The sequence below is a fragment of the Phragmites australis genome, chromosome 2 (genome assembly GCF_958298935.1).
Source record: "Phragmites australis chromosome 2, lpPhrAust1.1, whole genome shotgun sequence".
Taxonomy (NCBI): Eukaryota; Viridiplantae; Streptophyta; class Magnoliopsida; order Poales; family Poaceae; genus Phragmites; species Phragmites australis.
This window is the reverse complement of record NC_084922.1, coordinates 4,953,914-4,964,331: the sequence shown is the minus strand read 5'-3', so window position 1 is coordinate 4,964,331 and position 10,418 is coordinate 4,953,914. Positions and strand designations below refer to the sequence as shown.

The window sequence follows — 10,418 nt, the reverse complement described above, 5'->3', positions numbered from 1 at the left end:
TGTGACGCCTTGACCTGACGGCAGGGTCGGGGGCGGCCCCCCTGTACGACTACAATCCGTCCCTCGTCGCCGGCACGGCGCCTCCGCCTCGACACGTCGCTGCCCCGGGATATCATCATTCCACAGGGCTTCGCTTCGCAGGGTATAATTTCCAACGCAGAAAAGAATGTTTGGATTGGTGGGAATGTGGGATCTGAATCCAAACATTTGTCCTTGTGGTTTAGTCTAATTTTATCTAAATCATAGAGATCCAATAGGAACTAGGCTGATTGTGTGTCTATACGTGACCATAGAACTTTACGGCGTTGGAAGGGCAGGAGGGACTGCAGGGCTGGGCGGCATCAGAAATCGTAAATGCCAAAATCAACCAATAACTATAAACTAATTTATCATACTACACAAAAGATTTATCTGTTTTTCTTCTTGGTTAGTATCACCTCTATCTGATTTCATTTTAGTATCTTATCAGACCAGGTATTTTGTTCCCAATTCTCTTCGAAATTATCCTCAAAGGTGAGCTTACAGAAGTTCAATATCCAGCTCAAAAGATAAATACACATCATCTACTGTATTCTTCTAAAAGGTAGTCAATATCATCTAAGAATATGTACGGTCTTTTCTTGATCAATCCTTACTAATGTTAAAAAATTAGACAACCCATCACCATATTACTTATTGCTTTGTAAGCTGGAACAAATGAATCGAAACATAGAAGTGCAAATCTATATTCGATTTATAACTTTTATGATTTTTGGTGAATTATTGGTGAAGAAAACGATTAGATCGGAGTTGTGGTGATGGAGATATGTCTTGAAAATGGTTAAAGAAAGGCGTAGGATTTTTCTTGGGATTTTCTAGATGCGTATGGTATTTTGCTGAGATTTTTTAGGATTTCTAACATATTTTAGGAATTAAAAAGAAATTTTCTTAATCAAAGAAATGCTAAAAAGAATTTAAACAGATCATTAAATTTATTTTGCAGCTAGAAAACTTATTTTCTAATTCATCATAATTATTTGTATTTTTCCAGATTTTAAAACATTATAGAAAACCTATTTAAACATTAAAACTATGATTTCAGATTTATTTAAACATTATTCAATATTAAAGCATTTATTTTATTAAAGGAAACCCTATTTAATGAATTAACATAATTATTAAAATAATTTCTCAAATTTATGAATTTTTTACTGAAAAAGGGTATCACGAAACCAGCCTGATGTCATCATCAAAAATAAAAAGAAAAGGAGAAGAGGAGGGACTCACGTGGCGTGCTGCGTTGGATTATGGTGCTAACGTGGCTATGCTATGTGGCTGCCTGATGAACCAATGCGGTAGATCTAATATCAGTCGTTTATAGATGATCAAACGGTTGGGTGGGGTTGTTACTGGAGATTGTTTGGGAGGGCGGCGATGGCGATGTAAAGCACGGCTGGCAGCCTCGAGGAGTAGCTGGAATTGAGCTCCGGTGGGCAGTCTTCAACAGCGAGTGACAGAACCTAAGAGAGAAGAGAACGACGAACCCGTTTGACATATGGGTTGGCATTTGAGGGCTGTGGAGCGTCCTGACAACGGTGAGGAGCGACGACGGAAGCTTGACAGCTCCTCTAGAGTTCTCAGGCGGCGCTCACGCACGTAAGAGTGAGGAAAAATTATGTGGGTTGCTTGACGATACCAGGAGGGGGATTTAGGAGAAGGGTAACGGAATCGAGCTCGGGCAAAGTTCAACGTGCTTTGTTCATCTTCTCGTGCTTCAAATCCTCCTTCCGTGATGGCAAATCCGCCTTCCGTGACGGCTAGTGACAGTTACGTTGAGCGGATAGGCCAAGAAGGGCAGTGCCACCGGATACTGGGGGAGGGGAGCGCTAGCAAGATGAGATTGTACAGGACTGCATATCGTCACAATAGCTACAGTAAGAGAGCCACCACCGATTCTTGGCTAGTTAGAATATTTAATTGATTCCCCTCGCACAAACCACCTGAAAATGGTAGACCATCGGATCCTTGGTCCAAATTCAACTAAATCGCAGACAACCGCGAAGTAATCTTCCTCATCCAAACATCACCAGGTAATGGAAGATTTTGGGCAACGACACCCTGACGAACGATCAAACATCACACCTGCAAAAAGATCTTGGGCAGCAACGCAATGGCATCGATACAGCATCACACAATTTAACCGGATATCAACACCAACAAATACATATAGTTTACCAACACACATGGAATACGATTCAAGATTATAGATTTAAAAGCAAAACTGTTTCCCATCATCTCAGATGCAGAACGAGAAAAGCAAAAGTGTCAATCCTCTGGTTGAGCCATTTGACCGAACCTTCTTTGCACCCATCAGTCTACCAATTAACGTAAACCCTCTGCAAAGTCTCTTGCATCTCCTCCCAAGAGGACCACTGCTTGGGAGGAGATTCAGAAAAAGGTTTAACTCAAGAAACTATATTCTTTTGGTCTAGAATCTATCCCCTCTTATTTTGTCTCCCCTGCGCTTCTCTTCACGGCTGAGCCATCCCCTTTGGATGGTTTGTATAATTTTGATCAACATCTGGACGGTATGTTTAGGACGACAGGTGGGACGCGACCATTGCCTGGAGCTTCTCCCACTCCGACGATAAGTCCATGTCAGGAGATAACGCGAAGCCAGCAGCAACAGCAAGCGCAATAACCACCAGGCTGCTCTTCAGGCATGTGGCACCACGCGTCAGCCTCCCGAGGATCACCTTGCAGTACTTGTCTGCTTCATTCATTGATGCCTGATTTCCAGCATCCGTTGCCGACTCTAGAGCTGTCTCATTCTGCAATAGCAACCAATGCAGAGATGAAAATGCATGAATATCTAGGGATATGTAGAGAGTTCGAATTAATAATATTGTTAGCTTTGGTCAACTAGTTAGCTTGGGTTTGCATATGGTTAGGACTGGAAATGCCTCAAGTAACATAATATGCATCAGAAAAACCTTAAAAACATTATAATTGGGTTAACACTCATTACATGATTCCTAAAGTTACAGTATTCAAAGGAGTGGCATCACGTTGCACATAAAGCACAATGTTAATTACATAAACATCTGAAGTCTGAATGGTAATAAATTGGAGTTGAACAAAGCAGCTTATGAAATTATCATTTGGACTGGCATACCTTAGCCTTTAAGTTCTTCACAGTTGCCTTAAGAGCTTCAGAACTGAGCTTAGGAGACACCTCCTTCCAATCAATCGTGATTTTGCTCAGGACAGCAACACTGGCTTTAATATTTTCTGGATGGAGCCTTTCCTGAAAATCGAAATTAAGCCACGCAGTTGTAATTTTCTTGCATGGAGCAACAATACAAGAGAAAATGGGCGTTAGACTACTCACCCACTGCTTGTAGGACTCTGCATTTTGAGTCAAGCACCAAATGAATACATCAACAGCCTCCCTGGTGACCTCTGCATTGTCTGAATATGATATCATCAGTAAGCTAATTTGATGTGTATCAAAACGAAGGCAAACGGGGATCTATATGTTGCAAAGTAAGCTAATAAAGCATTGCATTTCAACTCACTTTCTTGCATTGCCTTCACGCACAAAGACAAAAGCTGTTGTGATGCTTGTTTCACAGTTTTAGAGCCACGAGGACCAGCAAGAGCCAACTCCTTAATTGTTGGGTAGGCTGCTTCAAACCTTTCTGTAGCCTAAAGAATTGCTTTAAGTGGTCAGTGCGTAACTCATTTGAAAGTTCACTAAACAGGAGAGAAATGACAGAACAAACCTTGACACGAGCATTAGAAACAGGAAATGCAGCTCTCATGAACAGGTCAAATGAAGCAGGGGGAACCAGACGCTCCCCCTTCCTAACAGCACCATTCAATAAGACAGATCGAGCTTTGGGGACAGACAAAATTCTACAAGATAAAAAAATGTAAATGCTAGATTTATGAATACTATTGAAGTGTATCAAGATAAAATCAGAATGCGTTCTGTAATAGAGAACATAGAGACAACACAATGTTCTTAATCAGCTTTACACTAAGCAATACCTTTCAAGCAACTGCAAAACCAAATCTCTTGCTAGCGGATTCCCACTTGACTTTGCACATAATGTGGGAAATAGGGAATGAGCCCAGCAAAACATTCCAGTCACTAGGTCACCTTGAGATGCCTGTGGTATATCAGAAGAATTTAAACAAGGAAATTATTAAATGATAAATTTTAGGGCAGCGTAAGTAATTAGCATCATTGGGTCTAGGCAACAGAATACCTGAGCAATAACCCAGACAATGATGGGAAGCTTTTCCTGTCCAAGATATTTATTGTTTCCCATTATCTTTGGCATAAGGTTTATTAGTATCTCCGGCTTCCTTCTTAAAGTCATGGCAAGAACAACGAAGATTGCAACCTGTCAACAGCAACAGTCAGTTAAAAATTTACCAGCCAAAAAGAAAAATGAAGCTGTGCATCATTACAAACAAAAGGTCAATCATCAAGTGTGAGTCTCCGTCAAGATAAAATATCAACAATTTTAAGCTTTATCATATATGGAGCATATATTTGGAGGGTCATGAGGTAAATATTTGGTTCTCCTTACGAACGGGATGATAATGCATATTAGACAATCAAACTTCACATCAAAATTCAAAATCATCAGTCTTGAATGTATATAACGCCGGAATTTCTTCAGGAAGTATTAAATGATGAACAAAAGCACATTAAAACAATCATTTAAGTGGTCCTAATGATAAAATAATTGTGTAAATATCCAAGAACTTCCTTACTCATATAAAAGGGGATCTAATGAACCACAGCAAGCTAATTGTAATTCTGTATTACACAATCAGAAACCTTAATATCCACCAATGCAGGATGTCAGCATATTATTCAAACAATATATCATTTGTCCGACCTACCTATTGTTCACTGCAAGATGGTTGTTTGAGAACCAAGTCTTTTGTAAAATGCATTAGCATAACGTATTATTGCTAGAATCCATTGACAGGGATCCAGTTAGCACATATGATTAAAACAAGATAAGGTATGATCAGTTTATCCATTTTCTTATCTTAAACTGGAGGCAAATTAAGTTAATTAACAAAATGTACATTTTCTTTTTTTCCCTGATGTTAAGAAATCAACAGAAAATTATGTAGCTCCATCATATCAAACAAAAGAATATGGTTCTAACTAGAATATTATTTGTGCTTCCCATCACAAGTAACATGATACCTGGTACAACGATAGTTAAAGTCAAAATAAAATGGATATTACCTGAGCCCTTGGGGACTGCTGGACAACCTTCTTTGAACCCTTAGCTCCTGCTGCTTGACCTGATAATTCAGACATGATGCTATCTGTACACCACAAAACAAAATCACCCAGGGCATCAGGAGATCTTTGATTGATCCAATCACCCGCTGTCTTGATAACTGGCTCAGGAATATGGCACAACGGGATCTGCTCGATACACCAACTATTAGATGCTTACCAAAATAACCAAGAAATAGAAGCAAGAGGCATTATCATGCTTAAATATCTCACTGTAAGGTAATATACAATCATGTTGAGTGAGCCAGAACAGCAGTAAAAGCTACCATCATTATACTGAAACATTAATCACATGTAAAGCTACCATTTTAGTATGGAACAAAACACATGCCAACAAATTAATGTGATCGATGAAAGGCAATAATTCCATCCCAATATGAAGCATGTGGTAAAAAATAATAGTAATTAAATGACCTAATCCAGCTGTATTAGGATATAATGCGATACAATTGATTATGCATCCCCAACACACAAGCAAAATTAGCATAATCAAGCCAATATTCTTGGCATGCACGCTATAATCATCATCAACATGATGCCTAATCAGAATTCGAGCGATCACAATCTGTGTGCCTCCCCCGTATACTGCCACCATACTGGAAACACATCCGTTACTACAATAATCCAGTGGCCTCAATTACTTCTCACGGTAAGTTATCTGGAATTAGTTCATTGTGAATACAAAGATACGACAAAAATATCACAACCGTTTCCCAAACCACAACTGACAATGCATGAATTGAATCGAATTTTGGTGCGAAATATTAAATTCCAAATACATCACTATGTGTGGCTATAAAAATAGTAAACATGTCATAAGAGTAAAACCATCATATAAACAGCAATTACAACTATGTGCCATCCAAATACAATGCTCATATGAGTAAGCAGGTTACGGAATCACTAGGGAAATAATAACTCACATCAACCATCTTGGACACCGGCGATTCCTTAAATATCTTTGCCCACGGGAACTGCGATGAGCTCACGGTTACAAATGCTCGGCCAAAGTAGTCAGCAAACCTCATGAGCTGAATACCCTGCTGGTTCTCGTATGATCCCTACAGACAGAACGAACAATCAGAATCAACGAACATGACAGAAAGAGTTCCAACCTTTGATAGGATCTAATCCTAGCACCAAAACCCAAAGCTCTACGAGATCCCGTCTTTACATCCTAAGATCCAGCTTTCTGGAAAAACCATCGTACTATAGCAGATAGAACTTCGAATCATTTTGAGACGGAACCCCTTAGGACCTAGCATTTTGTCGGAATTTCATCATGTTGCGCAAGATCCAACACTAAACCCTACCCAGATCCGATCCCTAAGAAACGGACAAAACCTTGATACGGACCATTCCCCCGAGATCTGATTCTCAAACAGCAATTCCACGGAAACGAGAGCTCGAGACGGGGCGTTACCGAGATCTCGACGAGGTGCGCGGCGAGGTTCTCGGCATCGATCAGGGCGGCCGCCTCGGCGACCGTCACCTTGGGCTTCTTCACCTTAGGCTTCTTCGGCTTCTTCATCTCCCCCTCCTGGCGCGGCGCGGCTGCCTCGTCGGAGTCCTCGTCGTCGGAGTAGCCCGTGACAACGGCGATCCGCGCGTCGTCGAGGCCGGCCGCCCTGGAGGCCGCCTGCTGCTGCAGAGCGCGGTGGCGCTCCTGGGAGCGCTTGTCGACGGCGTCGAAGACGCTGGCCCTGCCTTTGGCCTGCAGCGCCAGATCGGGCGCCGCGGCGCGGGGCGCCTGCGCCGGCTGCTTGCGGCTGCGCTTGGGGTAGGACACCGTCTGCCACCCGTGCGACGGGTCGGGGGAGGCGGAGGCCATCGAAGAGGAGGCGCCGGCGACGTCGTCCATGGCCATGCCGGCACGAGCGCGAGTCGTCTCCCGCTGTTTCTGAAGAGGAGGCGAAGGCGTGGCGGATTTTATTGCGCTCGACGAGCCGAGTTCGCTGTGTGCGTCGCGTGCACTGCGCCACCTCTCTTCTCTACCTCGCTTTCTCGTCGTAATCCAATCATACTTGTTGCTAATTTCGTTTCACCTTTTTTCTGTTGCAAACTTTTCGATTATGTTCGGAGCAGCTTTGGCGACGCAGATATGAGTTGGATAGGGATATGGTCCATCGTCAGCACGGGCAACAATGTACCATTGGACCGTGTCCCTTATCAGAAAGTTGTTTGCTCTGCTTTTTACCGTGTCGTAGAAGTGTTTATTTAGTTTGTAGCCACACACGTTGGTGTTGAATATACGAGTTTAGTCTATTACATTTGTATAATTTTAAATATATTTTAAATGTTTAATTATGTGAGAGATGTATGTTTTTTAGTCATATCTTGCTAGTGAACGTGGTTAGCAACTAACTTAAAAATGTTTATCTTCTTCACTCACTTAGCATATGTAGATGAAAGGACACATGCGTTCGCTCGTCTCACCAGGCTGTAGCCGCGGGTGTGTACGGTACCTACGTGAATAGCCTGTTAAAATTGGGTACAATTGCTTGCGTAGATCCGGTTTTCTTTTGCAGTTTTATTTTTTTGCTGCTTGGGCAAATTGGTAAATATATGAAAATCATGTCGGTCAAGACTCCGATCGTGGTGCATCTCAACTGCACTTCTCTCCCTCTGTATAAAGGTGAGACGCGAGTTGCATATTCGCAATTAGGGCTTTATCAGTTTTTCCCTATTGTGTCGTTGCACATAGACTACTCCATCCCGTTACGTCAGTGTGCACCGATGAACGGGAGAGCAGTTCTCCGAAACTCGTCGCTCTTGAGATCATGCACCAATAGAGGGCGAATAAGATTTTTGAAAAGCGCTCGTTGCGGCTGCTCACGATTTGCTTCCTTTACATCATCGTGTGCTACTTTATCTACATTACCACCGTCATCACCGTCTGATATATCGAGATCAACTTCGACTACTTCATCTTCGTCATCACCTACTGCATCGACATCACAAGAGCTTCTGCATCTCACATCGCCATCAGACACGTACACTGTAATCCTACTCGAATGTTTAATCGAATGAACTAATCGATATACTACTCGAGTATTTTAGTCGATATATTTCTTGAGCGAGCTAGTCAAGATCCTTCTCGAGTATCTAGTCAAGGCTGATTAAGATTGGCTGAATTCTAGTCGATTCTACTTGGATCTTGTCGGGGCTCGTCCGAGATATTCTATAATTGATTATCTGCATCTATTCATGTTCATGTTATATCAGGAATTGAATTAAATTAAATCTGAAAGTGCTATTATTTCAAACAATCCAAAAACTTTACTGTAGGCACTTTGATTTAATGATGGGTGATTTTGCTGATACACTGAGGTCGAACAAGTTTATCGGTGTGCACTTTAAGAGATGGCAGGTCAAAGCCACTATATGGCTTACGGCTATGAACTGCTATCAGGTTGCGTCTGGTAGGCCTGAAGTAACTCTTTCTTCTGATGATAAGAAGAAGTTCGAGGAAGCCAACATACTCTTTGTAGGATGTGTTCTTAGTGCTCTTGCGGATCATCTCTGTGATGTATATATGCACATAAAGAACGCAAAAGAGATGTGGGATGCACTGAATGCAAAATTTGGTGCGTCAGATGTAGGTAGTGAACTATATATCATGGAGCAATATCATGACTATAAGATGGTCGATAATCGATAGTCGAGCAGGCACATGAGATTTAGTGCATTGTAAAAGAACTCAAGCTCCTAAAGCACTTGACAAGTTTGTCGCTGAGGGCATCATTGCCAAATTGCCTTCCTCGTGGAGGAATTTTGCTACTGTTCTAAAACACAAGAGACGAGAGATTTCTGTTGAGAGTCTGATCACGTCTCTTGATATTGAGAAGAAAGCTCGAGCTAAAGATATGCATAACTGTCAGACCCATCGAACCTACACTCGTCTTAATCGGCAAATTAGACAATTAAAATGAGAGTAATTTTGGCAGTCCCAATCTATGCTCAACAAACCCTAATATCATATTATATACCGTTTACAATATAGTTCATCACAAGATATGAATAGAGTGTAAAAGTTTTAACTTTTATTATAGACCTTCTTTACAAGTTCCAATTTCTATTTATATCAGAGGTTTCATATGCAGCGAAATTATTAACAACATAAGATCAGTGGCGCCATTGCCCAAAAGGCTCCACTAAGATTAGTTCAAGCAGACCTTCTCTACTCCAAACCATCATCGGTATCAGCGGGATAAAAATATCCATAAAACTAGCTCGTCGCTACTTACATGAACTTAAGGACAACACCCTAAGTACGAAAGTACTTGCAAGACTTACACAATATGAGTACCGTAGACCACTTGCATCGGTTAAGCATCGATCGTCGATGTAGTCGGCTTTAGCATTTAACTTACTCACCACATGCTGATCTAATGGTAAGGCGAGCAAATTGAACCGATTTACTTCTAACCATGCGCTTGACATCTTATTTGCTGATGATCATTGACAGACGCCTAATCGAGTCATGCACTACTTGCTTGGTACTATGAACTTTGGACTTAATTATACTGGGTATCTATAAGTACTGGAGGGTTATAGTGATTCAAATTGGATATCTAATATTATTGAGATTAAGTCTACAAGTGAATATGTATTCACTATTGGTGGTGCTATTGTCTCATGGATGTCTTACATATAGACCATATTGACAAGGTCAACCATGGAAGTAGAACTCACAGTGTTAGATATAGCCACTATTGAGGCAGAATGGTTGTGTGAGCTCTTGATGGATTTGCCAGTGGTCGAAAAGCCGATACCGACTATCCTTATGAACTGTGATAATTAAACAGTTATTGCCAAAGTGAACAGTTCTAAGGACAACATGAAATCTTCAAGACATGAAAAGTGAAGATTGAAATCTGTCAGAAAATTGAGAAACTCCAAAATGATAGCGTTGAATTATATCCAAATGGTAAAAAACATGACAGATCAATTTAAAAAAGGACTATCATGAAATGTGATAGATAATGTATCGAAAGAGATATGTATGAGACCCATGTGAGTTATACAGTAGTGGTAACCCAACCTATATGATCGGAGATCCTGTAAATTATGACCTGGGAAGAATAAGCTATTGATTAACTAA

At 41.2% G+C, this 10,418-nt stretch overlaps 1 protein-coding gene across 1 annotated transcript; it reads right to left on the bottom strand.

Moving 5' to 3' along the window:
- Window positions 1–2,228: 2,228 nt before the first annotated feature.
- Window positions 2,229–7,326, bottom strand: LOC133895738 (uncharacterized). The gene is made up of 10 exons (XM_062336241.1): window positions 6,738–7,326; window positions 6,238–6,375; window positions 5,258–5,443; window positions 4,254–4,391; window positions 4,033–4,154; window positions 3,765–3,897; window positions 3,558–3,687; window positions 3,371–3,450; window positions 3,155–3,286; window positions 2,229–2,810 (listed from the first exon to the last, which is right to left on the bottom strand). Exons 1-10 carry the CDS (start codon window positions 7,179–7,181, stop codon window positions 2,574–2,576), a joined length of 1,740 nt encoding a protein of 579 aa, XP_062192225.1. The 5' UTR covers window positions 7,182–7,326; the 3' UTR covers window positions 2,229–2,573.
- Between the last annotated feature and the right edge of the window lie 3,092 nt (window positions 7,327–10,418).